The sequence below is a fragment of the Saimiri boliviensis genome, chromosome 2, assembly GCF_048565385.1.
Source record: "Saimiri boliviensis isolate mSaiBol1 chromosome 2, mSaiBol1.pri, whole genome shotgun sequence".
In the NCBI taxonomy this organism is placed as follows: Eukaryota; Metazoa; Chordata; class Mammalia; order Primates; family Cebidae; genus Saimiri; species Saimiri boliviensis.
The window spans coordinates 138187763-138214719 of record NC_133450.1 but is presented as its reverse complement, the minus strand read 5'-3'; the positions used below and the strand labels follow the sequence as shown (position 1 = coordinate 138214719).

Here is a 26957-nt window from a genome sequence, read left to right as displayed (position 1 = left end):
CTTTTGCTGTGGATGTGTTCACGCACGTGTGACGGCCCCTCCCGTCTCAGCAGCAGGACCCCCGTTTCCTCTGTCTTGCTCTTGAATGGCCTGGAAGCAAATTTCAGGCCTTCTTTATGTCACCTAAAAATATTTCAGACACATCTCTAAAAACCCAGTTCTCTTTTTTTTTTTGAAACGGAGTTTCGCTCTTGTTACCCAGGCTGGAGTGCAATGGTGCGATCTCGGCTCACCGCAACCTCCGCCTCCTGGGTTCAGGCAATTCTCTTGCCTCAGCCTCCTGAGTAGCTGGGATTACAGGCATGTGTCACCATGCCCAGCTAATTTTTTGTATTTTTAGTAGAGATGGGGTTTCAACATGTTGACCAGGATGGTCTCGATCTCTTGACCTCGCGATCCACCCGCCTTGGCCTCCCAAAGTGCTGGGATTACAGGCTTGAGCCACTGCGCCCGGCAAACCCAGTTCTCTTTTTAACCTGACCATAGTGCCTAACTTAACACCTCACATTCACGTCACAAAGACTTTTCTTAGAGAAATGCAATTCCCAGAGCTCAGTATTCAGAGTAGGATCCAGAGTTCACACGTTAGTTACATTTGGCTGAAGAGTCTGTAGTTTTCTCTTTGTAAATCACATTTTTGTTATAGTAGCCATTTTTAGGGACCTTACTGACTTCAGTATCCTTTTTTTGTTCGTTTGAGACAGTCTCGCTCTGTTGCCCAGGCTGGAGAGCAGTGGCACGATCTCGGCTCACCGCAACCTCTGTCTCCCAGGCCCCAAGCGATTCTCCTGCCTCAGCCTCCTAAGTAGCTGGGACCACAGGCGTGTGCCACCACACTCGGCTAATTTTTGTATTTTCAGTAGAGACAGGGTTTCTCCATGTTAATCAGTCTAGTTTCAAACTCCTAACCTCGTGATCTGCCCGCCTCAGCCTCCCAAACTGCTGAGAGTACAGGTATATGACACCATGCCTGACCATCTACAAAACATTTTTAAAAATTAGCTAGGCATGGCCGGGGGCGGTGGCTCACACCTGTAATCCTAGCACTTTGGGAGGCTGAGGTGGGCGGATCACCTGAGTTCAGGAGTTTGAGACCAGCCTGACCAATATGGTGAAACCCCTGTCTTTAAAAAGAAAAAAAATTAGCCAGCCATGGTGACACACTCACGTGGTCCCAGCTACTCTGGAAGCTGAGGTAGGGAAGGGAACCCAGGAGGTTCAGGCTGTGGGGAGCCTACATCCTGCCACTGCATTCCAGCCTGGGTGATGGCATGAGACCCTGTCTCAATAAAATAAAACCCACACCGTCTGAAGTCTCTCTTAGCCTGCAGATGCTCCTGCTTTTTCTGTCTAGTTGATTTGCTCTCTCCTATATGCTGCCTGGTGTCCAGCCAGCAGAGCTTCCACAGCCACAAGAAGACACAGCCCTGTTCAGTCCTCAGGTGCCTCCTGCATGCGACTCAGGTGCTTGAGATGTGGCTGTTGCAGGTGTTTAATTTGAATCTAAAGTGAGCAGCAACAGGAACCCGAAGCTCATCAGACCAGCCTGGGGTTCCAGGCCAGGTGGGCTGTGGTTTGCTGCAGAGCCCAGCTGCTGGTGGGAGCGGGGCGGTGGTGACAGGGACGCTGGGGCTGAGTCCTGCCCACAGAGGAGGTGTGCGCATCTGGGAGCAGAGATACTGTTTTCCAGGTGAAGGTGGGCTTCTGCACCCTTGCAAGCGCGTGTGTGGGTGAAGGTGCCTGTGACTGGCATCTGTGCCCTGAGGCAGCATAGGTGTCATGCTGGCCATGTGAAGGAGCCCTATGGGCTTCGTGGTTCCAGTGAGGCCCAGCTCAGAGCTCCATGAGTTGCTGAGCAGCCAGCCCTGCCGCGTCTCCTGGTTTCGGCAGGCGGCGCCCCGATGCCTTCGGCTGCTGTCGGGCTGGGGTGCTCGCATCAGGAGGGCCCCTGCTGAGGCCCATGTGCTCCCCTTCTGCAGAGGGAGACGCTGCTGCGGCAGCTGGAGACAAACCAGCTGGACATGGACGCCACGCTGGAGGAGCTGTCGGTGCAGCAGGAGACGGAGGACCAGAATTACGGCATGTGCGTGGCTGGGCCCAACTGTGGGGGCAGTGTGAGGGCTGCAGGCACAGCCATGGTGCCAGGCCTGGCCTGCACCAGGACAGCAGAGGAGAGTGCCCTGTTTGGGATAAATCAGTCATGTTGGGACACAGGTGGAGGAGGGCTCAGGCTGGCACTGCCCCCAGCAGCCCCATCAGAGTCCCGCCTGGCATGGACTCTGTGTGCAAGTCATGCCGTGCCTGCTGCTCTGAGTGCCACTGACTGGCCAGGCATTGGTGCTGGGGGAGTCCTGCTGGGGCCGCCTGCTCCTCAGGGGCTCGGCTTCCCAGCCTGACCCCAGCGTGGCATGTGCTTGCTGAGGAGCCCCTTGTGCTGAAGAGGCACATGGTCAGGACGTAGAGGCCTCTGATCCTGGACAGCAGGGGGTGGCTCAGCATCCTCCTGAGTGGGTGTGGGCAGCACGCACAGCCCCAGGATTGCTGGTGGTGGGATGGCCGACCCATCCTCTGCCTCCGACTCCTGCACGGCTGGGGTCTTGGACCCTCCCCTGGGACCCAGTCAGGGACACGAAAACAGAGGCCCTCCAGAGTTCCCCAGGAGGTCTTTATTTCCAGAGGGAGAACCTGTGGGTCACCTTGGATCTGGCTGTTGGACAGAGCAGCCTGAGAAGGCAGTTTGATGCCTGGAGGGACCCGTGGCTTCTGGCTGCCAGGGTGGCCCCAGAAGGGAGCCCCTCACATGGGCGCTTCTCTGCGGAACCAAGCTGAGATTTCCTGGGACTGAGTTGGGCGAGCCAGACATTGCACCGGCTGCACGCACCCTGCCAAGCCCAGCCCCTCCTCTGCCCAGAGCCCCCATCAGCTGCCTCAGAACAGATCCACAGGGACTTTCTGGGGAGTGGGACATGCCCACGCTGGTGCCTGCTGTCCCTGCCTTTCGGTGCTGCTGCTCCCAGAAGTGGGTGGGGCAGGTGCCCCAGAACACAGTGGCTCTTCCCAGCCCCACCAGCAGCAGCAGAGAGCCCCCCGTCACTCAGGGGCCCCAGGGAGAGGCAGGGGAGCCAGGCTTCTCACCCGCCTTCTACCTTCCAGCTTTCTGGAGATGATGGAGGCTCGCAGCCGTGGCCATGCATGCCCCCTGGCGGCCAACGGGCAGAGCCCGTCCTCGGGTTCCCAGTCACCAGTGGTAGCTCCAGGCACCGTGTCCACGGGGAGCTCCAGCCCCAGCACACCCCAGCCTGCCCCACAGCTACCCCTCACCACCACCCCGCCAGCCTCCGTGGCCCCTACGCCACCCTCAGAGGCCCTGCCCCCGCCTGCATGCCCCTCGGCCCCCGCCCCACGGCGCAGCATCATCTCCAGGCTGTTTGGGACCTCGCCTGCCGCTGAGGTCGCCCCACCTCCTACAGGTAGGCCCTGGAGCTGCCCTCCGACCCCGGTCCCTGCCCCCACACCCTCACAGGTGGGGCCCCCGGTCTCAGAGTGCTCCCCACTTCTTCATGCTTGTCCCAGTCCCATGGGCACAGCCCGGGTGGGTCTGGCCAGGGGTTGGGCACAGTGAGACCTCCGGTGCTAAGTGAAGAGGAACCAGCGTCACTGTTCACAGAGCCAGGCCCGGCCGCAGAGGCCCCAGCAAAAGTCCAGAATGTGGAGGACTTCATTCCCGAGGACCCCCTGGACCGCAGCTTCCTGGAAGACATGGCCCCCGCCAGGGTCGAGAAGGTCGGGGCCAAGGCTGCGCAGCAGGACAGCGACAGGTGAGGGTGGGCCCTGGACCCGTGTCCCATTGCCCTCAGCCTCCAGGGTGCCCGAGCAGCGGGCAGGGCTGGCTTCCTGGGGGCACAGAGGGGACCCTGCCAGCTGGGGAGTGTGGCTGAGGACAGAGCAGATCTGTGGCCAGCGCAGATGAGGGAAGGGCTCGGATGGGGCTTTCAGACCTTGGAAAGTCCTGGCCACCCACTCTGCCCACACCCTGGAGAGGGCATATTCCACATGGCATTGGCGAGGCCCCTCGAGGTCACATGGGGAGGAGGTTTAGGCCACATGGAGGGCATTGGTGAGGCCACTCTGGATCACATGGGGAGGTTCAGGCCACCAGGTCTCCGCAGGTCCCAGAGCTGGGAGCTAGAGCCAGCTCCCGCCTGTCTGCCAAGCTGCCCCAAATGCTGCCTGCAGCAAAGCCTTGCCATTTAGTCCCAGGCATGGGCTCCACTGGACAGGCTCCACCTTGGGTGGTCTCAGCACCCTGTCCTTACCCATTGGTGGGGCACTGGTTTCCTACAGAAATACAAAGGACAGATAGTAGCCCTGAGCTGGACTCCCCCTCTCAGCGCCCACCTGCGCTGCCCACCTTCACACCACTGACCAGCCACAGGCCAGCACTGTGTCCAACCTTGTCCTCCCCGGCCCTTTCCTGCTCAGAAGCCCCATGACTGCCATGAGGGGCTTCTCCACTAGACACAGCTTCTAGCAGACCCTGGGGTGGCAACCACCAGGGTGTGCTGGGGTGCCTCAAACCAAGGCCTCTGAGCCAGGCCATCTGTCCCCACCCTGCCACCTCTGACTGCATGGCCATTTGCTTTGCAGTGATGCGGAGACCCTGGCTGGCAACCCGATGGTGGCAGGGTTCCAGGACGACGTGGACCTCGAAGACCAGCCATGTGGGAGTCCCCCGCCACCCACGGGCCCCATCCCTAGTCAAAACATCACTCTTTCAAGTGAGGAGGAAGCCGAAGTGGCACATCCCCCAAAAGGCCCTGCGCAGGCTCCTCAGCAGTGCTCAGAGCCAGGGACCAAACGGTATGGGAAAGTTCTTCCAGGGGTGAATGAAGCCTGGACACCTGGGCAGGGGCAGCTCAGGACCCTCCAGAGGACCCTGACCCTCTCCTTGTCCACAAAGGTCCTCCGCACCAACCTCAAAGCTACAAAGGGAGGCAGCTCCTGCGAGGGCCACAGCACCCCCCTGGCCAGGCGGTGCCCCTGTTCACTCGGGTCCTGAGAAGCGCAGTAGCACCAGGCCCCCCGCCGAGATGGAGACAGGGAAGGGTGAGCAGGCGTCCTCGCCTGAGAGTGACCCCGAGGGGCCCATTGCAGCACAAATGCTGTCCTTCGTCATGGACGACCCTGACTTTGAGAGCGAAGCATCAGACACACAGCGCAGGGCGGTAAGACGGGTCCTCCCGGGCATAGGTAGGGCCCCTCCTGCAGGCCTGATCTGGGCTGGGCACAGTGGGAGGAAGCTTCTGGAAGAGGTGTCCTGTGTCCCCACACCTGGGCCTTGCCAGCTGGGTTTGAGGCCCCACAGTCCCCGGGGGTGTGGGAGGGACGGCGGCCAACCAGCTGCTCTCCCGTCTCCAGGATGAGTTTCCCATTCGAGATGACCCCTCCGACGTGAGTGATGAGGACGAGGCCCCGGCCCCGGCCCAGCCGCCCCCACCCCGCAAGCCTCCTCTCCCCGCCTTCAGACTGAAGAATGACTCGGACCTCTTTGGGCTGGGGCTGGAAGAGGCTGGACCCAAGGAGAGCAGTGAGGAAGGTGGGTGGGGTGCTGGGGTGCGGCCGGCCTGCTGGGGTCTGGCATGATACGGGCCTGTGGCCTCCTGCCTCTTCCCACCTGCCAGCCACTGACCGTGGGCCTCTCCCGAGGTCTGCAGCACAGTCCTGTCCATCAGCAGGGCTCCTAGAGGGCTGGGGCTCTGCTCTGTGTCTGGAGAAGTCCTGTCACCCGGTATTGGGGTCCCCCACGGGCCTGAGTTGGAGCCACTGAGTGTCTGTCCTGTCCGTGCAGGTAAGGAGAGCAAAGCCCCCTCCAAGGAGAAAAAGAAGAAGAAGAAGAAAGGCAAAGAGGTACCTGCTGGGCCGCAGCTGGGCAGGGGACAGTCCTGGGGCCAGGGCTCCGGCCTCCTGTGACTCCGTGGTGCCCCATCCTTGCGCTCCCCAGGAGGAAGAAAAGGCTGCGAAGAAGAAGAGCAAACACAAGAGGAACAAGGACAAGGAGGAGGGCAGGGAGGAGCCGCGGCGGCGAAGGCAGCGGCCCCCGCGTGCCCGGGAGAGGACGGCTGCCGACGAGCTGGAGGCTTTCCTGGGGGGTGGGGCTCCGGGCGGCCGCCACCCTGGGGGTGGCGACTATGAGGAGCTCTAAGCCTGCTGGGGCAGTGGCCGTCCTGGGCCGGGGGTGTGCCTGTCACTGCCTGGGGAGGCTTTGCGGCTGCGCCATCGCCTTTGCTGCTGCCTGGGATCTGCCACGTGCACTTTGGAGCCGGAAGAGGCCGGGCATCGGCAGCCCCGGCATGAACCTGCTCTGCAGGGAGGGAGGGGACACCTGGCTTTGGCTGGGCTCGGTGGACACCCTGGCCCTCTTGGGGCAGAGCTGCCAGTCCCCAGTGTTTCTCAGGGATGTGACTGAGGCCCAGGAGGGACCCGTGAGGGTCTGTTTACAGAGGCTGGGCAGGGGCCGCTTGGCCTTGGGGTGTGCACCGCCCTGGCACCTGCTTGCCCTCCACCCTGGCACCTGCTTGCCCTCCACACCCACCCAGGGCCACAGGGTGTCTGTGGCTGTGCCTCCGGCCGGGAGCCTTGAGCACAAGTGTGTAGACCCACCATAAAGGGCAGCCAGGCCCTGCACTACACAAGGCTGGTGAGAGAGGGCAGCACCCGAGGCCTCTCCTTGGGGAGGGGTGCTTCCCAGGTACCATCTCCCCACAGCGGCCCCCGCTGCACCCCGCTCAGGTGAGCCCAGAGACTGGAGCTGGGAGGCGCTCCTGTCACAGTCCACTCGGACCATAAAGCACTCCTGTCTCACTCCGCCTGTGTCCGTTCTTCTCCCTGCACCTCTGCTCCCGCCGCCCTGAGCCCAGGCTGCTGTGGGTTGGCAGGGAAGTCCCCTGAGGCAGGAGGCTGCCCACCAGCATGGGGCAGCGTGAGGGCACCCCCCCCCCAGCCTGGCCGCTGGCCACACCCTGGGTACATCGAAGCCCACCTGGGCCAAGTCCCAGCAGCTGCATCTGGCACACTTGGGGGTCTGCAGCCCCAGGAGGTGGAAGTCCACACCGTACCGCTCCCAGCAACCCTGCCCCTCCTTCAGGCCCCTGCCCCCTCCAGCTGTCAGCAGCGCCCAGCCTCCACCCCCTCACCACCCCCACAGCCACTGTTGCCATGAGAACCCTGCAGGGCGGGCAGGAGTGCGCCAGTGAAGGGGGAGGTGGCCATGCTGGAGGCTCCTGTGCCTGGGAGCTTTGTGGCCCTGGGGCATGGAGCAGTGCCAAGGCCCACAGCAAGCTGCCCCCTTAGGAACCTTGCCCCTTAGCCCACAGCCTGCAAGGTGAGGGCTGGCTTCCAGGCTTCCCCTAGTGTGGGGATGGGTCACGGGTACCGAACTTGCCAGGACCACACCATGGATGGCTGTATTGGGTGTTCATGGCCCTGCTTTGAACAGGACGCAGAATGGGGTCGGTTCTGCCCTTCAGAGCCAAGCGCATCTACTGCCTGACCCTCTGCCAAGCTAGGATGTTCCCCGGCCCAATGCCTTGTGGAGGGGGCTGGCAGAGCTGGGACGAGGACGTTACGGGGAAGGTTATGGAAGGTCACCTGCAGACCCCAGGCTCAGAACAGCCCAAGCTGGCAGGGACACTGGGTGCAGGAGAGGCTGGTGTCCTGGGGACACCGGAGGCTGCTGGGGCCATCTGGCCGCAGGTACCCGCCAAGATTATGGCATGGGCAGCCTGGAAGCAGATAGGGCCGCGGGGAGGCAGCCCATCTGCTCCTGCCGGGCCCAACAAGATCCCCCTAACCAATCTGCAGCGCAGCCCAAGCTGGGGCTCCTCCTCTCAGGCAAGTGTGTTCGGGTGATGCTTGCCGGCCACTCGGGGGCACAGGGTTCCTGTTGAGACTTTGAGGTCTGTCAGAGGGAGGCTGCAGGGACCCCGTCCTCCGCACAGCCCCAGGTTGACCCGTGCAGCTCCGTCCCCAGCTCCGCCGTGCATCCCCTACTGGGCGCGGCTCCTTTAAGTACAGCCCCTTCTTCCTCCACCGGGGGCAGCACTGAGCAGCCAGGCCTGGATCCTCGCTGCTGCCTCGAAGCTTCTGCCGGGGCCGGGGACGCAGCGGTGCTGAGGACACAGAGGAGCCAAGCTGGGGGTGGCACAGCCCACCGGGCACAGCCGGAGCACTACCCAGGTGAGGGGCCGAGCTGCTGAACGTGTCACTGTCACGGGCGGGGGAGGCTGCCTTAGGGCTGCGAAAGGATGGGGAGTCCCCGCCCCCAGGCAACACTGGCTGGATCCCTTGAAGGGCCGCTCCCGGCCAGGCCAGGGCGGAGGTGGGAGGTGGGGAAGGATACCCACCAGCCGCGTGGGCTCCAGAAGGTCTTGGGCCAAGGAGGGGGCCGACCCCACCCGCATCTCCACGGGAGGGGGTGTCCCTGACAGCCACAGCCAGCAAGGCCGGCTGTCACCTCCCTGGGGTGGAGCCTCACACCCTGTCATCCGGCCGGATGTCGGCCTGGCCTTGAGCTTAGCATGAATGGGGGAGCAGGAGGGTGGACAGTCCTGCCACCCGAGGAGAGAGTGGGTGGGTGGGAGGCTGGGATGGGGATGAGGCCTGGGACTGGTGGCCCTGACCCAGAAAAGCAGCCCTGCCAGCAGGAAGCTCCTGCACACCTGGGACACAGAGGGGCAACCCGGCCAGACCCCGAGAGGCCCATTCACCTGAGGGTCTGACGGGCGGGGGAGGGGGCCTGGCCAAGTCCCTGCTTTCCCCACTCACTCCAGGGCAGACCTGTCACACCAGGGGCTGAGTGTGAGGAGGCCAGGCCTGTGGCCACTGTCCGGCACACCCCGCAGCTGGCCCCTGGCCCTGGGACCACAGAGGAGCTGGTAGCCCACATCTGAACCCTGGCCAGCCGGCAGCGTGGGGGCCTAAGAAAGGCAGGTTTCCATGGAACCTCCTGAGTGAAGTGGGGAGGGCCCTTTCCTGCCAAGCAGCGGGGCTTCCCCCGCCCTCCGCCCTGCCCACCCCCAGTGGGCAGCTTCCGGGCCTGGCTCGCAGCTCAGGAGAGAGGGGCTGCCAGAGCTCGGCTCGCTGGCTGCCATGCACACCCCAGGGGGGTGTCCTGTGCGTTCACGCAAAGCTGGGCGTAGGAGCCCTCTGGGGGCCTTGCTTCAACACCCAACGATACTTCGGGTCAAAAGAGGTGTCGGCAAAGTAAAGGGGGCTTAGGACCCAGGTATGCTCTCTGGGGCATTTTCTGGCCTGGGGCTCACGGGAGGTTGAGGGCCCTTAGGCGTGGGTCCTTGCAGTGTTGGGGGAGGGGCTCTGTGCTGGGCCTGGCCACCAGGTGGGTTGGTTGGTGTCACCCACTTGGTGCAGAGCTGGCTAAGGCTGAGGCCCAGGGACTCGCTTTCGACTGTGCGCGATCAGAGGGGTCGGTCTGCAGTGACACCTGTGACGGGGCCGCAGTCACTAACGTCCCGCAGGGCAACACCTGTGAATAAGGCCCAAACGCGCCCGTCTTCCCAGCTGCGGACAGGAGAGGGCGCAACTCCAGGACCACGCCCCTACTCCCCCGCCCCACCCGGAAAGGGGTCCACCGGGGCTTGCCCCGCCGTCACTGGTCGGGGGAGGGGCGCCCCCGCCGCGGGAACCACAGCCACAGCTAAGCCTTTCTGGCCCCATCGCAGGGAGAGGATGAGGGGAGGGCAGGATCTGGGCGCCTGGACAGCTGGGTTCCTCCCGCAGGTGCTTCTAACCCCGGCATGGAGGAAGCGCCCGCGTTCTCGGCCCAAGCCAGCAGCCAGGGCTACTCCGCCCGCTGCGCCCCAGGTAAGCCGGGCCAGCGTGGGGGAGTAGTGGGGCCTGGGCTGCGGAGGGGGCCGCCCTGACCCGAGTCTCCCCCCAGGGCAAAAGCCCCGCAAGGCAGAGTGAGCTGGAGCCGCCAGCCTGGGGACCTCTTTTAAGATGACCCGTACGGACCCGCCGGACCTGTTGGTGTCGACCGTGTACCAGGACATCAAGGTGGCGGCCCCGGGACCTGCATCCAGGCGCCCGCCATGTGAGCGATCCGTGGCCCGGCCTGCCGAGCCCGCGCCTTTCAACAAGCGCCACTGCCGCAGCTTCGACTTCCTGGAGGCGCTGGACGGGCCAGCAGAGGAGACCATGCCGGAGCCACCGCCCCCGGAGCCCGCCGTGTCACGCGCCCGGACCCGGGAGGCCGAGCCTCGCCGCCGCGCCCGCTCCAAGAGCGCGCCCCGCGCGCCCCCGGGCCTGACGCCCGCGCCCGCCTCGTCGCCGGTGTTGCCCCGCCGAGGGCGGGAAGCTCAGCGGGAAGCGCAGCGGGCGGCGCGGGCCGAGGCGTCGCCGCGCCGGGAGCCCGCGTACCCGGCCCTCCGCGCGCTCGCCAACGAGCTGCATCCCATCAAGCTGCAGCCGCAGCGGGGTGGCCCCGGCCGCATAGCGCCCCTGTGCGCCGCCGCGGGCCGCTGCGCACCGCCGGAGCCGCCCGCGGGACCCGCCCCCCACGTGCGCTGCCGCCTGGACATCAAGCCCGACGACGCGGTGCTCCAGCACGCCGCCCGGAGCTCGCGGTCCTACGCGCCCGCCGAGGCCGCCTCCTGGGCCCGCCCTGCCCCGCAGTTCCACGGCCTCACGGTGCCCGGGCCCCGCCACATGGCGCTGTCGCGCACCCCCACGCCCAGCGACTCCTACTGCGCAGACCCCCGGGCGCTCTACTGCGACGGGCCCCTGCCTGGGCCCCGGGACTACGCCGAGCGCCGCAGCCTGCCCTTCACCACCCCGCCGGGCCCCACCCAGTTCTTCTACACCGAGGAGTCGCAGGGCTTCCGGGGCAGCTACGCGGCCAGCCCCGGCCCCACCTTCGACGCCTACTGCCCCAGGCCCTACCGTCCGGAAGAGCTCCCCGGGCCCAGTCCCCGGCGCGTGGGCGGCTACTACGCGGGAGAAGTGCGCACCTTCCCGATCCAGGAGCCGCCCTCCCGCTCCTACTACGGGGAGGCTCCCCGAGCCTACGGCCTGCACTACGGGCCCCGCTACGTCCCGGAGGAGCCCCGGGCCCACCACACCGCCCGCCCCTTCTACACAGAGGACTTCGGGCGGTACCGCGAGCGCGATGTCCTGGCTCGGACGTACCCGCACCCGCGCAGCAGCCAGGCCTGGGCGGACTGGGGCCCGCGCCCGTACCGCACCCTGCAGGTGGCGCCGCCCTCGGACCCCGACCCGCTGCTCGCCTCCTGGCACGGCGGCACCGGCACCAGCCCGCCCCGGCTGGTCACCGACAGCCGCCACTACTCGCGCTCCTGGGACAACATTCTGGCCCCGGGGCCGCGCCGGGAAGACCCCCTGGGCCGCGGCCGCAGCTACGAGAACCTGCTGGGGCGCGAGGTGAGGGAGCCGCGGGGCGCGTCCCCCGAAGGCCGGCGCCCGCCCGTCGTGGTGAACCTGTCCACCTCGCCCAGACGCTACGCCGCCCTGTCCCTGTCCGAGACGTCGCTGACCGAGAAGGGGCGCTCGAGCGAGGGTCTGGGCCGCAACTGGTACGTGACGCCCGAGATCACCATCACCGACAACGATCTGCGCGCCGCCGAGCGCCCAAGCGCCAGAGCCTGGGAGCTGCCCGGGGGACGCGCGCGGCCGCCTCCCCACGCGGCCCCCGACGGCCCCACCTCTGGCCGCCAGCGCAGCCTGGAGCAGCTGGACGAGCTCATCACGGACCTGGTTATCGACTCGCGGCCCCCCGCCGGCCAGGCCTCGGAGCCTGCGGCCGACTGCCTCGGCCCCCAGCTGCGCCGCCTGCTGGACTCGCGGCCGGCGGGCCCCGGGGCCCCCGCGCTGGCGCCGCCACGCTCGCCCCCCGCCTCGGCCGGCAGCGCGGAGGAGCCCGCGGCCCCGGGAGAGGCGGCCGACGCGTCCCCCGAGCCCAGCGCCGACGAGGACGACCTGATGACCTGCTCCAACGCGCGCTGCCGGCGCACCGAGACCATGTTCAACGCCTGCCTCTACTTCAAGTCCTGCCACAGCTGCTACACCTACTACTGCTCGCGCCTCTGCCGCCGCGAGGACTGGGACGCGCACAAGGCGCGCTGCGTGTACGGCCGCGTCGGCAGCGTGTGTCGCCACGTGCTGCAGTTCTGCCGCGACAGCGGCCCGGTGCACCGCGCCTTCTCGCGCATCGCGCGCGTCGGCTTCCTGTCCCGCGGCCGCGGCGTTCTCTTCCTGGGCTTCCCGAGTCCCGGCTCCGCCGACAACTTCCTGCGCTTCGGCCTGGAGGGGCTGCTGCTGTCTCCCACCTACCTGTCGCTGCGCGAGCTGGCCACACACGCGGCGCCCCTGGGCAGCTACGCCCGCGAGCTGGCGGCCGCGGGGCGCCTCTACGAGCCGGCCGAGTGTTTCCTGCTCAGCGTGTCCGTGGCCGTTGGACCCGGCGCCGCGCCCCCGGGGACGCCCGCCCTGCCCGTGCCCGCGCCACGCAGCCACGGGCCCACGGTGCGCAAGTTCGCCAAGGTGGCGCTGGCGGCCGGCAGCCCCGCGCGGCCGCCCCCGGCGCGGAGCCGCGAGCCCGACATGGAGACGCTGATCCTGACGCCGCCGCCCGGCACGGCGGGCCTGGATCAGGACGGCGAGGCAGGCCGGCGCGCGCGCGAGGTGGCCTTCATCCACATCCAGCGCGAGCTGCGGCTGCGCGGCGTCTTCCTGCGCCACGAGTTCCCGCGCGTCTACGAGCAGCTCTGCGAGTTCGTCGAGGCCAACCGGCGCTTCACGCCCACCACCATCTACCCCACGGACCGGCGCACCGGCCGCCCCTTTATGTGCATGATCATGGCCGCCTCCGAGCCGCGCGCTCTGGACTGGGTGGCCAGCGCCAACCTGCTGGACGACATCATGTGAGGCGCGGGGCCTGCCGGAGCCCTGCCCTGCCCGGCCCACCCACGGCCGTCCCCAGCCCCGCCAGGGCCCCGCCTCTCCTCCCCAGCCCTCCAAGCTCCGCTCAGTGCGGCCTCCAGCTCCGCCCAGGGTCCCCCGAGGCCCTCCGCCCCTATAGTGTTCCTCCCAGGCCCCTCTCCTTCCCACCTCCCAGCAGCCCCTCTCCCTCCTCCCGGGACCCCTCCCTCTCCCAGCTGGCCCTCGAGGTTCCCGAGAAGCAGCCGGTCCTAGCCCTCGGTGCTCCCCGCTGGGAGGCGGGGTGGGCCTGAGGACCGCCCCGCTCTGCCTTTACCGGGAGGGGTCGCTACTGCACAGGCCCCACCCGTACAGATCCGGTCCCCGTCGGCGCGCGAGGCTCTCACTGCAGCCTCCCCGACTCCGGTGTCCGCTCGTCCGGGAGCCCGACGTAACCAAAGCCCCGTCTCCCGCGGCTGGGTGCCTCCTCCCAGGAGAACACTCGGGTCGACCTCCTTGAGTCCATGCGCGTCCCGGCGAGGCGGTGGGCAGGGCGGGCGGTGCGCGGTGCGTTCCCGCTGGTCGGAGCCGGTACACTGACGCGCCAGGCGCCCTGCCGTCCCCTCGCCTCCAGCCGCTGCAGCCTGGGCCCTGCCAGAGCTGGGAGAAGCGGCAGGGAGGTCTTCAGGCCGATATGCAAGTCTCCCAGCCAGAGGGGCAGGGGACGTGGACAAGGAAGCAGAGCAGGTGGGCCCGGCCAGAGCTGACACCTGCTGGGCTAGAGGGAGGGAGGACCCAGGGACGGGGGCAGTTCCCAGCTGGGAGCCAGCCGGGGAAAGCTCGTAGGGGCGCCCTATGGCCGCCTCGTGCGAGCAGGCGAGGGAGCCAGCTAGTCGGTCAGCGAGGAGGCCCACCCGAGGGGACTTGACGGGGCCCAAGAGGTCCCCGCACACCCGCGGTGGCCGCACCCCGTACAGCGGGCCTGGAGGCGCCAGTCCGGTAGCCCGGCCTCCACCCGCCCCCAGCGCTCTATGGAGGGTCAAGTGTCCGGGAGAGGGGAGGAGGCCAAGCGCTGCGCAGGGCCCTCCTGGAGTCCCCAGCCCTACCTCAGAGCCAGGGGAGGGGGCACAAGGGAATCGGGCACCACCTCCTGCTCTTGCGCTCCATGCGCCCACCTTGTCACCGCGCGTTTGCACTGGCCAGGCATCCCGCTTGCCCCCCCGCCGCCGCACCCCCCGCCCCAGGGCCTCTGCATTCGGCCCCACCCCTGAGGGCTGGCCAGGAACACGCCCCCAGACCGGAATCTTTTCCTGGGGTCAAGAGCTTTCCAACCAAGTAAAATAGAACTTGAATGTAGCTACTGCTGTGGTCTCCTTGTGCGGTTGGAGGGGTTGGGGAGGGAGGCCTTCCGATGGCGGAGGGGAGAGTGCGGGTGGAGAGGGAGGCCTTCCGACGGCGGAGGGGGGAGAGCGAGACCTTCGGACGGTGGAGGGGGGAGAGGGAGGCCCTCGGACGGTGGAGGGGGGAGAGCGAGACCTCCGGACGGTGGAGGGGGGAAGAGGGAGGCTTTCGGACGGCGGAGGGGGGAGAGCGAGACCTTCAGACGGTGGAGGGGGGAGAGGGAGGCCCTCGGACGGTGGAGGGGGGAGAGCGAGACCTCCGGACGGTGGAGGGGGGAAGAGGGAGGCTTTCGGACGGCGGAGGGGGGAGAGCGAGACCTTCAGACGGTGGAGGGAGAGAGGGAGGCTCTCGGACGGCGGAGGGGAGAGAGGGAGGCCCTCGGACGGTGGAGGGGGAGAGCGAGGCCTCCGGACGGCGGAGATGGGAGAGCGAGGCCTCCGTGCGGCGGAGGGGGGAGAGCGAGACCTCCGTGCGGCGGAGGGGGGAGAGCGAGACCTCCGTGCGGCGGAGGGGGGAGAGCGAGACCTCCGTGCGGCGGAGGGGGGAGAGCGAGACCTCCGGACTGTAGGCGCCACGGGGACTCGTGCGGGACAGGAGGTCAGGGCTGGCGCACGCCCCTCAGGCCTCCTTCTTTGCCCCTGCCTCGCGGGCCATCTAACTGCCCCACTCCACGGGTGCTACCGGCCGCAGTACAGAGGAACGTTTCCGTTGGCTGTATTTAACCACCACCCACTCCCGGCTCCACGTTCCCTTTAAGCGGGGCTGCTGGTGCCTCGAGGAGGCAAGGAACTGGATTGCGATTGGCCAGCGCGTGCCTCCGTCGGCGGCACAATTGGCTGAGGCTCTGGGCTTTGGGCAGCATTCTCCGACGGGATTGGCCGCCGCTCTCCCAAAGCCCGCCTCCCGCAGTACGGGCGGCCCCGGGTCGGGTGGGAGAAAGGGCCTCCGGGACGAAGAACATGGCGGCGGCCGGTCTCGCTCACATTCCTGACGTGGACATCGACTCGGATGGCGTCTTCAAGTACGTGCTGATCCGAGTTCACTCGGCTCCGCGCTCCGGAGCTCCGGCTGCGGAGAGCAAGGAGATCGTGCGGGGCTACAAGTGGGCGGAGTACCATGGTGAGGGCGGGGCCTGTCGGCGTGCGGGGGCGGGGCTGCGGGGCCGCGGAGGGCTGCGTTCTGCTCGGAGCCCTGCCCCTGCGAGGTCTGACCAAGGTTCAGGTCCTGGGCGGGAGGGGCGTGACACGGCCAGGCCCACCCCACCTACACCCGTCTCCCTGTCCCCGCGCCCGCCCCGGTTCCACCCTACGTCTCTCATTCATCCCTGTCCCAGCCTCGAGGGGCTTCGTCTCCCCTGGGGAAGGGGCTGTTCAGAGCTGGGATTTCAGACCCCCTTCTGCTGGCTGGGAGTTCCTCCCATGGCCTCCAAGGGCGGCCAGGGCACGTCCTGAGGCCGCCCTCCTGTCCCAGCGGACATCTACGACAAAGTGTCGGGCGACATGCAGAAGCAGGGCTGTGACTGTGAGTGTCTGGGCGGCGGGCGCATCTCCCACCAGAGCCAGGACAAGAAGATTCACGTGTACGGCTACTCCATGGTGAGCCGCAGCCCCGTCCCGCCCTGTGAGAGGCCGCAATACCAGCTTGGAGGCCCACCTGAGCCTGCTGCCCTGACCCCTGACCCCAGCTGAGCACCCAGGTTTCCCGGGGTTCTCCGAGGGTGGGTGGCAGAGCCCTCCCTCGACAGCCGGATGTGTTCTCACATTCCCCCATGGAGCACACGCCAGACCTGAGGGGCGAGGAAGGCCCCCAGACATGGCCTGCCCTCCCCTCTGCATCCCCTCTCCCTGCGCAGAGAGGCCTGGCTGGGCTCTCACTGTCCTCCAGAACTTTGGGTCCTGGGCCCCAGAGGTGGTCAGTACCCAGGTGGAGCTCAGAATCCCCACCTGCTCTGTCACCAAAACCACCAGCAGGTGAGATCCCCATGCGCTCCCCTGGGTGCCTGAGGCCCAAGGATCTGCCATCAAGGTCTGCTCGACTGTGGAGGCTGCCTCTCCCCAGGAGAGCCCCCAGGGGAGGTCAGGATGGTGGGTTTGGCTCCACTCTGGGGTCCTTTCCACACTTGCTCCTGCTGTGGCTGGATGCCCAGAGCCAAGGCACGTGGGTGGAGGGGTCCAGGGCATCTTCTCTCTCCAGGCCTATGGTCCTGCCCAGCACTCCATTTCCACTGAGAAAATCAAAGTCAAGTACCCCGACTACGAGGTCACCTGGGCTAATGACGGCTACTGAGCACCCCCAGCCCCTGGCCTCCCGCCTGTGGCAGCCACACTGGAGCCCCTGCCTTTGCCTGCCCCCCTCCTGTGGGGCCGACCCTGCCCGCTCCTGCCACAGCCCCTGGTGACGTGCCACTTGCCAGGCCTCGGAGACAGAATTAAATGTATTGCCACACTCGCCAGTCTCCGGACTCTGTCCTTGGCTTCCCTGCCCTGGGTCACCACCTCCAGGGGCCTCCAGACCCTGACTAAAGAAGTGGCCCCAGGGAGTGGCCATGCACACTCAGCCTTTCCGGGTCTGATAAGGGGGCCCCCTGACGGCCTGATTGCTCTTCACTGGGTCACCGTCCCCCAGGGCATCTTGGAGGAGGCCCAGCCAGCCCCTGAGCAAGGAGGCAGGGCCTGGTCCCTCGGGCTGACCAAGACCCGTGGCGCCCACCAGTGCCATCTGCCCTGAGGCCCAGCCCGCAGGCTCCTTCGTGACCCGCCCCATGGGGCCCGCAAGTATCGAGGGTCAGGTACCCTGCAGGCTCATGCTGACTCTAGGGCCCCTCCCAGGTCCTTCCTGCTCCTGGCAGGGCTGTGGGCAGGCCATGGGTTCAGACCCTGCCCTGGGGAGTCCCATACACAGTGAGACTCTGTGAGGCGCTACAGGGGCATCCCAGGGGCCGGGGCTGGCTGTGCACAGGGCACCCCTGACTGGCAGGCAGCCCCAGTCACAGGTTGGCTCACTGGTCCTCTAGGCAGCCTCTCTAGGTGGGCATTATCATGACCACGTTTTACAGACTGGGGGCACTGAGGCTCAGTGACATGAGCTCTGAGTTCACACCGTGGGAAATCACAAATAGGGCCGGGGTCCAAATGCCATCCTCCTTCCCAGCCCCGAAGACCCCTGCCGTAAGTGTGGGTCTGTTCCATGAAGACCAGAAGCTTCTGGGCTCCCAGGGGCCCTGTGCCCGGCACTGGACAGCACCTGGCTGCTCAGGACGAATGGGTGCTGGGCGTTCCTTCGCAGCCTGACTCACAGGCAGCTCCCCGGAGGCTGAGCGTGGCGGCTGGCTCTGGTGCACGCACTGGGTGCTGGACTCCCGCAGCTGGTGGACTGGTTGAGTCCTGGCCTTGGCCAGCACCAGGCTAGTGCCAGAGGCACAGCAAGAGATCACGGCTGCCCGTGCTCCCCACCCCACACTGCCTTACAGAGTCCTGGTGGGTGCCTGGGTCCCTCCTCATTCCAGTGGGAGCCTCCCCTTCACTCCACCAGGCAAGGCAGGACAGGGTGGAAGGGCCTGACCTTCAGTCTGAGGGAGCCAGGCAGGGGGGAGCTAACCCTGGGTCAGGGGCCCTCTCCTGGGGCCGCTTCCACGGCCCACGCTTGGCACCGTCAGCACTGGGTGGGGCCGGGCCAAGGGGCCCTCCACTTAACAGCAGAGTCACCATGTGGGGCCAGCGCAGGCTAGAACCACACAGAGCTCCCCGTGCACCCCATGTGGCTGTACTTGCCCTGCTCCCTCTGACCCAGCCATGCCTCTGCCTGGCCACCTGCTGCCTATCCTGGTCCTGTTCCTGGGTAAGTCATCCGACCCCACTCCTGAGGCAGGACCTGGGGCTCTGGCTTCTGAGCCTGCCATCTGGGCGGTATCGACAGGCACCAGGGTGATGCCTGAGCCCCAGAGGGAAGGAGGACTGCAGGGCTGACCTGGCATCAGCCCATGGGGCCCTTGTGCCTGCCAAGCAAAGGCAAGACTCCCCTCCCAGTCAGGGACAAGAGGGGTCAGGAGGTGCCCCTAGCGCTGCCACACTTGGACTGGGTGGAGCCTGTGGGGCCCTGGGCTGCCCACCAATGCCTCCCAATGGGGGTCACCCTCCCAGTACCCAGTTCCCAGCTGGGCACACTGGGCTCCTGCTGCCTTTCTAGGGGTGCCCCATGGCAGGGTCCTCATCCCCACGCATGCCCAGGCCCTTCATCTCTTCAGAGCTGGAAACAGGAATGCGCTCCGCTTGGTCCTGGCATAGAGCCGGCGGGGAGTTCTCTGTGGGTCCTGGCCCCTCCCTGCCCCGTCTTCTGGTCTGAGGGGCCTCCCTGGACAAAGGGTGTCCAGTGCTGAGACTGGACAGTCCTAGACAGAGTGGGTTGCTGGTCACCCTGCCCCCAGGCCACCTGGCTGTCACCCTCCCAGCAGCAGGGTCCCCAGGCTGGGCCTGGGTCCCCAACCATTGCAGGAGCCCCAGCCAGGCCATGTGCAACTTCGTGTGTGACTGCAGGGACTGCTCGGATGAGGCCCAGTGTGGTGAGCCAGGGCCGGACAGGCGGGCAGGGCCCGTGTGAGCACCGCCAGCACACACCTGACCACCCGCTCTTCCAGGTCACCATGGGGCCTCGCCCGCCCTGGGCACCCCCTTCACCTGCGACTTTGAGCGAGACCCCTGCGGCTGGCGGGACATCAGCACCTCAGGCTACAGCTGGCTCCGTGACAGGGCAGGGGCCGTGCTGGAGGGTCCCGGGCCTCGCGCAGACCACACGCTGGGCACCGACCTGGGTGAGGACAGGGCGAGTTTCTGCGCGCCCCCACCCACCACCCTCCTTGCTTGCTGCCCCGTCTCCTGACGTCTCACCTGGGTCAGGATGGTACATGGCTGTTGGAACCCACCGAGGGAAAGAAGCAGCCACTGCAGCCCTGCGCTCGCCCACCCTGCGAGAGGCAGCCCCCTCCTGCAAGCTGAGGCTCTGGTACCACATGGCCTCTGGAGGTGCGCCCTGAACCCTCAAGGCCTATGGGGGGTACCCAAGGCGAGGGCGGGTGGCTCCAGGAGAGGTAGGGCAGCTGAGGGGGGGCAGGGCTGCAGCTGCCTGGGACCCCTGACGCTGCAGATGTGGCTGAGCTGCGGCTGGAGCTGACCCATGGCGCAGAGACCCTGACCCTGTGGCAGAGCACAGGGCCCTGGTGCCCCGGCTGGCAGGAGTTGGCAGTGACCACAGGCCGCATCCGGGGTGACTTCCGAGTGAGCTGGGGGGGTCTGGACGAGTGGGGGCCTTGGCGGGGGTCTGGGCCTTGACTTAGGTCCTGAGGGCCCCTGTTCTCTTCAGGTGATCTTCTCTGCCACCCGAAACGCCACCCACAGGGGTGCCGTGGCTCTAGATGACCTGGAGTTCTGGGACTGTGGGCTGTCCAGTAAGGCACCACTGCTTCCTGTCCCACCCTGGGAGGGCCCCACCTGCCCCCGCCCCACTCAGACCTTGTCTGCTCCCGAGTGCCCTCCCACTCCGGGGCATCCGTGAAGGGTTAACCCTGCCCCACCCAGCCCCCCAGGCCAGCTGCCCCCTGGAACACCACCACTGCCACAACAAGGCCTGCGTGGAGCCCCAGCAACTCTGTGACGGGGAAGACAACTGTGGGGACCTGTCTGATGAGGACCCACGCACCTGTGGTGAGGCCAGGGTGGGGCTCAGGGTGAGGCCAGGTGATCGGACGCCTCGGTGGGGGCCCTGGCACTCATCCAGGAGCGGGCACCTTGGATCCTTGGATGGTCCTTCTGGGGGCCACCCTGGAGCTGGGAAGCACTGCCTGGTGGCCCCGACAGCTCCACCTCCCACCCTAGGCCAGCACACGGCCACCAACTTTGAGACAGGCCTGGGCCTATGGAGCCGCTCAGAAGGCTGGGCCCGGAACCACAGCGCTGGTGGTACTGAGCACCCTGCCTGGCCATGCCGTGACCACAGCCGGAACAGTGCACAGGGTGAGGCCCACAGGGGACCCGGCCCGGGCCCCATCCCCCAGCCACAGCCCAGTGGCCCTGGCTCATGCCCGCCTTTTCCCGCAGGCTCCTTCCTGGTCTCTGTGGCTGAGCCTGGCAATCCTGCTGTGCTCTCCAGCCCTGAGCTCCAAGCCTCAGGCACCTCCAGCTGCTCGGTGAGACGGTGGGGTGGGGCTCACAGGGTCTCCATGCTGGCTGCCCGGGTGCAGGGGCCCCCAACCAGCTCTTGGCTCCACAGCTGATCTTCTATTACTACCTGCACGGGTCCGAGGCCAGCTGCCTCCAGCTGTTCCTGCAGACTCTGGGGTCCAGCAACCCCCAGGCCCCAGTCCTGCTGCGGAGGCACCGAGGGGAGCTGGGGACTGCCTGGGTCCGAGACCGCGTTGACATCCAGAGTGCCTACCCCTTCCAGGTGAGGAAGAGCAAGAGGGTGGGGTCTGGAGAGCTGCCCTGTTGGCAGGGGAAGGGAGCCCACAGGGTGCCCGCTGTGGGTGGACAGGGGGAGTAGGCTGAGCACCCCGAGCCCTTCTGTTCTCAGATCCTCCTGGCCGGGCAGACAGGCCCGGGGGGTGTGGTGGGTCTGGACGACCTCATCCTGTCTGAGCACTGCAGACCAGTCCTGGGTGAGCCTGCTGACCCTGCTGACCCCTGCTGACCCTGCTGACACTGCCCTGCCTTGCGCAGCACCCCCCCACCCCCGCCGCCTGACCCAAGCTCTACCCCCACAGAGGTGTCCACCCCACAGCCGCTGCCTCCTGGGCCCTGGGTCCCAGCCCCCGGGCCCCTGCCGCCCAGCTCTCGGCTCCAGGATTTCTGCCAACAGGGCCATCTCGCCTGTGGGGACCTGTGTGTGGCCCCGGAACAGCTGTGTGACTTTGAGCAGCAGTGTGCAGGGGGCGAGGACGAGCAGGCCTGTGGTAAAGGGCTCAGCATCCTGCAGACCTTCTGCTGCGGGCCAAAGGGGCAGGGACGGCGTGGGGCGGGTGGAGGTCTCTGCCGTTCAGTGCCGCCTGCTGTTCCAGGAACCACGGACTTCGAGTCCCCCGAAGCCGGGGGCTGGGAAGACGCCAGCGTGGGGCGGCTGCAGTGGCGGCGGCTCTCAGCCCAGGAGAGCCAGGGAGCTGGTGCCGCTGCTGCCGGTGAGGCCCATGTACCCAAGCCCCCGCAGGGGGCCACGGCTCACCTGTGAGCAGCATCCTGAGGGATCTCTGCTCTAGGCCCACACTACAGAGGGTCTCTGGATTGGGGGTCCCTGAGGCACAGAGTTGGGCCCTGGCAGGAATGGGGCTCTGAGCACCTCCCTCCTCCCCTAGGTCACTTCCTGTCTCTGCAGAGGGCCTGGGGGCAGCTGGGCGCTGAGGCCCGGGTCCGTACCCCCCCGCTTGGCCCCTCTGGCCCCAGCTGTGAACTCCACCTGGCTTACCATCTGCAGAGTCAGCCCCGAGGTACCGCCACCCTCCACGAGCTCCCCGGCCAGCCTCTGGATGCTCCCTGCACAATGGGAGGGGTCTGGGCCACTTGACCCAAAGTGTTCCCTGCCCTGCCGGCCAGGCTTCCTGGCACTAGTGGTGGTAGACAGCGGCTCCCGGGAGCTGGCATGGCAGGCCCTGAGCAGCAGTGCAGGTGGCTGGAAGGTGGACAAGGTCCTTCTAGGGGCCCGCCGCCGGCCGTTCCAGGTGAGGAGGGCAGCCCAGAGCGGGGCTCCATGGGAGCAGACTCTGACTTAACCATCCTCTTCTTCATCCCCCTTCCCCACGAAGCTGGAGTTTGTTGGGCTGGTGGACTTGGACGGCCCTGATCAGCAGGGAGCTGGCGTGGACAACGTGACCCTGAGGGACTGTAGCTCCATGGTGACCACCAAGAGAGACACAGGTCCCTCCTGCCCATCCCCCTTCCCACCCAGGCACTCCCCCTAGACCACCTCCAGGGACCCCAGAGCTGCCATCTCGGGGCTCTGGAGGGGGCCAGGGGATGTGTGTGACGCCACCTGGCCCCGCCCCCAGAGGTCTCCTGTAACTTTGAGCGGGACACGTGCAGCTGGTACCCAGGCCACCTCTCAGACACACACTGGCGCAGGGTGGAGAGCCGTGGCCCTGAGCACGACCACACCACAGGCCAAGGTAGGATGGGCCACTCAGACGGTGGCTTTCAGATGGGGGTAGGGCATCTCTACAGCTCAGCCCCATGTCCCTTGCAGGCTACTTTATGCTCCTGGACCCCACAGACCCCCTGGCCCGGGGCCACAGCGCACACCTGCTCTCCAGGCCCCAGATACCAGCAGTGCCCACGGAGTGTCTCAGCTTCTGGTACCACCTCCACGGGCCCCAGATTGGTGAGTGGGCCTGGAGCAGGGCAGGGGCTGTGGGGAGGCCCCCAGGGGTTCATTTCCCCCTCTGACACCCATGAGGTTCAGGAGAGAGGTCAGTTCTGGACTGGTCCCCTCCCGGCAGGGACTCTTCGCCTGGCCATGAGACGGGAAGGGGAGGACACGCACCTCTGGTCACGGTCGGGCACCCATGGCAACCGCTGGCACCAGGCCTGGGCCACCCTCTCCCACCAGCCTGGCTCCCGGGCCCCATACCAGGTAAGGCCTGTTGCCCAGGTGGGAGGACAGGGCAGTCCCCCAGCCGGCTGACACCCTCCACCCCCAGCTGCTGTTCGAGGGCCTCCGGGACGGATACCACGGCACCATGGCGCTGGATGACGTGGCCATGCGGCCTGGCCCCTGCTGGGCCCCTGATTACTGCACCTTTGAGGACTCGGACTGTGGTTTCTCTCCTGGAGGTCAGAGTCTCTGGAAACGCCAGGCCAATGCCTCAGGCCACGCTGCCTGGGGCCCCCCAGCAGACCACACCACAGAGACAGCCCAAGGTACGGAGGCCTGGCAGGGGCAGGGATCAAGGGGCTGGCCAGGGGCTGGCAGGCTGATGCTGGCACCTCCAGGGCACTACATGATGGTGGACACGAGCCCAGACGCACTGCCCCGAGGCCAGACGGCCTCCCTGACCTCCAGGGAGCACAGGCCCCTGGCCCAGCCTGCTTGCCTGACCTTCTGGTACCACGGGAGCCTCCTCAGCCCAGGTGAGGGGCTCTGGGAGGGGGCCGCAGGGGTTGAGGGAGGCTTGGCCTGGAGTCCCCACCAGCCTTCTGCCAAAACAACTGGGGAGCTTCCTGCACCTGCCAGACCAGGGAGCCCGGGAGCTCAGGGCCAGGGCGTGCAGGCACTCTCCCCACACTGCTGACCTGGGCTGCCCCTGCTGGCAGGAGCCCTGCAGGTCCACCTGGAGGAGGGCAGGAGGCACCAGGTGCTCAGCCTCAGTGCCCATGAAGGGCTTGCCTGGCACCTGGGCAGCGTGGACGTGCAGGCTGAGCAAGCCTGGAGGGTGAGTGCTAGCTGGGGTGCCCCTCTCCCTCCCCCACCCGAGGACTGCCTGGACCTGCTGAGGCTGCCCTGCCCTGTGCCCGCCAGGTGGTGTTTGAGGCAGTGGGTACAGGTGTGGCACACTCCTACATGGCTCTGGATGACCTGCTCCTCCAGGATGGGCCCTGCCCTCAGCCAGGTGGGAGACCTGCTGTGGCCCAGGGTGGCCCCTGCTCTGGGGCTTGCCTGTCCCTTTTGTCCCCACAGTGGTGGTGGCCAGGGCTTGGGCCAAGGGCAGCACCACTCACCCAGCCATGCCTTGCAGCTTCCTGTGATTTTGAGTCTGGCCTGTGTGGCTGGAGCCACCTGGCCCGGCCTGGCCTGGGTGGATATAGCTGGGACTGGGGTGGGGGAGCCACCCCCTCTCGCTACCTCCAGCCCCCAGTGGACCACACCCTGGGCACAGAGGCAGGTACGTTCTGCTGGAGCCAGGTGAGGAGAAGACCCAGAAGCCACACCCAGCCACCCAGCCTCCTGCTGCCCACCTGTGGGGCACACTCCCCATCCAGAGGAGGCCTAGCCCACCCAGCCTCTGCTTGGGCCCTGAGGGCTGGCTTTGCCCATCAGCTGGGCATCAGCCTCCTCTTGTTCCCAGGCCACTTTGCTTTCTTTGAAACGGGTGTGCTGGGCCCCGGGGGCCGGGCTGCCTGGCTGCGAAGCGAGCCTCTGCCGGCCACCCCAGCTTCCTGCCTCCGATTCTGGTACCACATGGGCTTTCCTGAGCACTTCTGTGAGTCCAGCTGGGCAATGGGTGCCCGGGCAGGGGGGGCAGCAGGGGTCCAGGAGCAAAAGTTGGGAAGGGGCCTCTCCGCCCCACCTCTGGTGAGGTTTGCAGGTGTCCCGGGACCCCAGGTCTGACACGCCCTGGCATTGCTCTCAGACAAGGGGGAGCTGAGGGTGCTGCTATGCAGTGCCCAGGGCCAGCTGGCCGTGTGGAGCACAGGTGGGCACCGTCGGCACCAGTGGCTGGAGGCCCAGGTGGAGGTGGCCAGCACCAAGGAGTTCCAGGTGAGGCCGCCTGTCTGGGCCAGGAGCGTCCCCTTCTTCCCCCCAGGGCCCACACAGACGCCTTTCCTTCTCCGTCAGATTGTGTTTGAAGCCACTCTGGGCGGCCAGCCAGCCCTGGGGCCCATTGGCCTGGACGACGTGGAGTATCTGGCTGGGCAGCATTGCCAGCAGCCTGCCCCCAGCCCAGGTGAGCCCTGGGCTGCAGTGGAGGCACTGGGGAGGGCCTGGGGGGCCAGCCTGGCACAGGGTTTGCTAGGCTTGCCAGTGTGTGGCCCTAGGAGCTTCGAGCACGCTGCACCCAGCCCATTCCTCTCTCTGCTCCGCTCACCCTGGGGCCACTGCCTGGGCTGCGCTGTCCCTGGGCCGCCTCCTCTGTGCCTACACCCAGGACAGGGTCTCTCTTGGAGGAGCCGCTAGCTGGGTCAAGGTAGTCACTGATTGACTGCTCTCATTGGGTGAGGGCAAGGATCTCACCTGGGGCCATGAGTCCCGCCAAGTCTTTGGACAGCAGCTGCCTGCAGGCCAGGCCCCATCCTTGTGCTGGCAAAACCAATCCCCGCTCTCTCTGAAAAGGATGAACCCCAGGAGCCAGCAGAGGCTGATGGGATCAGGCAGCCCTAGGCTTGCTCCTCAGCCTCAGACATGGGGGGCTGCTTTACAGGACTCAAGTTCCTGGACTCACTCGTCCCCACGGCCCACAGGTGACACAGCCACGCCCGTGCCAGTGCCAGCTGTGGTTGGCGGTGCCCTCCTGTTCCTCATGCTCCTGGTGCTGCTGGGACTTGGGGGGCAGCGCTGGCTGGAGAAGAGGGGGAGCTGCCCCTTCCGGAGCGACACAGAGGCCACAGCCCCTGGCTTTGACAACATCCTTTTCAATGCAGTAGGCGCGCCCTGGAGATGGGTGGGCAGGAGCCTCTGCGCTCAGCTGTAACCCTGGAAGGCGGGCAGTGGTGGGACACAGCCCCTGAGGGAGGAGTGCCCATCTGTGCAGGGCCCATCCTTGCCCTCCCTGCCCTGCCTCTCCAGCCACCACTGTCAAAGCTCCTCCTTCTCCTCCTCCTAGGATGGCGTCACCCTCCCGGCATCTGTCACCAGCGATCTGTAGACCACCCTGAACAAGGCCCCGGTTCCTCACGTGACATCCGGCACTTGGTCAGACCCTGGCTGGGGACTTGGGCCAGGCTGCAGGTCTCAGGACATGCTGAGGCCTGAGCGTCCCTTACCCTGTGCTGAGTCTGTTCCTATGTGAATAAACGCCCTGGCCCGTGAGGGCAGCCCGAGCTCCCAGGCTGAAGTCAGTGTGTCCACACTTTACCCGCCGGCAAGGGTGGGGGCTGCAGTGTTCCCAGAAGTCCCAGGAATGTTCTGGGGGCTCCTGCTTGCTTCTGGACGCAGCTCAGGAACCAGAGACAAGGGGAGCCTCTCCCACCAGGACACAGACCCACCTAGGACAAAGGCTGGGGGTCCAGCCAGCTAGAGGCTCTGCGTACTGAGGACAATGGTGAAACTGACCCATAGGCTCAGGGACCTGCAGATCAGATGACCCTTAGGGCACAGGGCGCACAGAACAGGCCAGGATGGGAGAAGTGCCCAGGACAGGCCCACTGTCTGCGGTACAGGCCTGAGCTGCCACAGGGCTGTGGGTCACAGTGCCCAGGTCAACGGGTGTCCCAGGGCTGTGGCCGAACCCTTCCCTTTGGCCCCCATGCCTGAGCAGGAGGTTGTCCCTGTGAAGCTGTGACTAATCTGGGGCGCCAGCAGAGGACTACCATCCTGAAGCAGGGTCAGTGTCACTAACCTCAGTCAGCTCGCAGAGCTCTGGTCCTCCACATGGGTGACCTGGGCACAGCCCACCTGGTCTTGTGGCCTCTCAGGCCTGGCTGTGGGTGGCTGTCCCCAGTGAGTGGGGAAGCTGTGCAGCCAGGCTTCCCTCCTGCCCACAGGAAAGCCCCACCCTGCCTCATGGACACACATCTGTCCCCAGGAGCCAGGCAGTGCTAGAGGGCACAGCACAGCACCCTCGCCAGCCACTGGGCTCCCGTCTGCCCTGGGGACTAAGTCCTAGCAGAGAGTGGCGGTCAGGCGTGCCTAGAGTTGTCCCTTGTCTTCAGGTGCTGTGGAGCTTACCAGTGCCCGCTACCTGTCCACACAGATGT

At 66.5% G+C, this 26957-nt stretch overlaps 4 protein-coding genes across 22 annotated transcripts in view; all 4 read left to right on the top strand.

Moving 5' to 3' along the window:
- The window catches only part of RABL6 (RAB, member RAS oncogene family like 6), a 33453-nt gene extending 26592 nt beyond the window's left edge, over nucleotides 1–6861 (top strand). For 3 of the 5 annotated variants that reach the window (XM_074394465.1, XM_074394464.1, XM_074394468.1), the window contains 8 exons: nucleotides 1980–2083; nucleotides 3154–3470; nucleotides 3653–3818; nucleotides 4648–4860; nucleotides 4961–5225; nucleotides 5419–5596; nucleotides 5849–5907; nucleotides 6002–6861. In XM_074394465.1, coding sequence (XP_074250566.1) covers nucleotides 1980–2083; nucleotides 3154–3470; nucleotides 3653–3818; nucleotides 4648–4860; nucleotides 4961–5225; nucleotides 5419–5596; nucleotides 5849–5907; nucleotides 6002–6202 — 1503 coding nt within the window. In that variant the 3' untranslated portion in view covers nucleotides 6203–6861. The remainder of the gene's footprint in view (nucleotides 1–1979; nucleotides 2084–3153; nucleotides 3471–3652; nucleotides 3819–4647; nucleotides 4861–4960; nucleotides 5226–5418; nucleotides 5597–5848; nucleotides 5908–6001) is intronic. The other 2 variants (XM_074394466.1, XM_074394467.1) reach the window with 1 other exon arrangement.
- Nucleotides 6862–6958: 97 nt separating this feature from the next.
- Nucleotides 6959–13049, top strand: AJM1 (apical junction component 1 homolog). Of its 3 annotated transcripts, none has more exons than XM_039461374.2 (3): nucleotides 6959–8235; nucleotides 9796–9879; nucleotides 9956–13049. In XM_039461374.2, exon 3 carries the CDS (start codon nucleotides 10015–10017, stop codon nucleotides 12955–12957), a length of 2943 nt encoding a protein of 980 aa, XP_039317308.1. In that variant the 5' UTR covers nucleotides 6959–8235; nucleotides 9796–9879; nucleotides 9956–10014; the 3' UTR covers nucleotides 12958–13049. The 3 variants fall into 3 exon arrangements, with proteins under 3 accessions (XP_039317308.1, XP_074250564.1, XP_074250563.1); XM_074394462.1 differs by lacking the exon at nucleotides 6959–8235 and adding an exon at nucleotides 8243–9283; XM_074394463.1 differs by lacking the exon at nucleotides 9796–9879.
- A 2161-nt stretch (nucleotides 13050–15210) lies between these two features.
- Nucleotides 15211–16797, top strand: PHPT1 (phosphohistidine phosphatase 1). The gene is made up of 3 exons (XM_010352140.3): nucleotides 15211–15468; nucleotides 15820–15944; nucleotides 16543–16797. Exons 1-3 carry the CDS (start codon nucleotides 15309–15311, stop codon nucleotides 16633–16635), a joined length of 378 nt encoding a protein of 125 aa, XP_010350442.1. The 5' UTR covers nucleotides 15211–15308; the 3' UTR covers nucleotides 16636–16797.
- Nucleotides 16798–16869: 72 nt separating this feature from the next.
- On the top strand, nucleotides 16870–26459 carry MAMDC4 (MAM domain containing 4). 13 transcript variants are annotated; one of them, XM_074394482.1, is made up of 29 exons: nucleotides 16870–18186; nucleotides 18800–18907; nucleotides 18983–19156; nucleotides 19242–19367; nucleotides 19489–19619; nucleotides 19705–19789; nucleotides 19920–20045; nucleotides 20217–20354; nucleotides 20439–20527; nucleotides 20611–20784; nucleotides 20911–20995; nucleotides 21101–21289; nucleotides 21395–21511; nucleotides 21686–21817; nucleotides 21924–22048; nucleotides 22133–22244; nucleotides 22376–22492; nucleotides 22570–22704; nucleotides 22823–22956; nucleotides 23024–23243; nucleotides 23316–23453; nucleotides 23637–23755; nucleotides 23842–23932; nucleotides 24059–24205; nucleotides 24389–24523; nucleotides 24674–24801; nucleotides 24880–24988; nucleotides 25503–25681; nucleotides 25865–26441. In XM_074394482.1, exons 1-29 carry the CDS (start codon nucleotides 18141–18143, stop codon nucleotides 25904–25906), a joined length of 3651 nt encoding a protein of 1216 aa, XP_074250583.1. In that variant the 5' UTR covers nucleotides 16870–18140; the 3' UTR covers nucleotides 25907–26441. The 13 variants fall into 13 exon arrangements, with proteins under 13 accessions (XP_074250583.1, XP_074250581.1, XP_074250580.1 ...); XM_074394480.1 differs by having other exon boundaries at nucleotides 19920–20354; nucleotides 21101–21511; nucleotides 25865–26452; XM_074394479.1 differs by having other exon boundaries at nucleotides 23024–23453; nucleotides 23842–24523; nucleotides 24674–24988; nucleotides 25503–25702; nucleotides 25865–26455.
- Nucleotides 26460–26957: the final 498 nt, after the last annotated feature.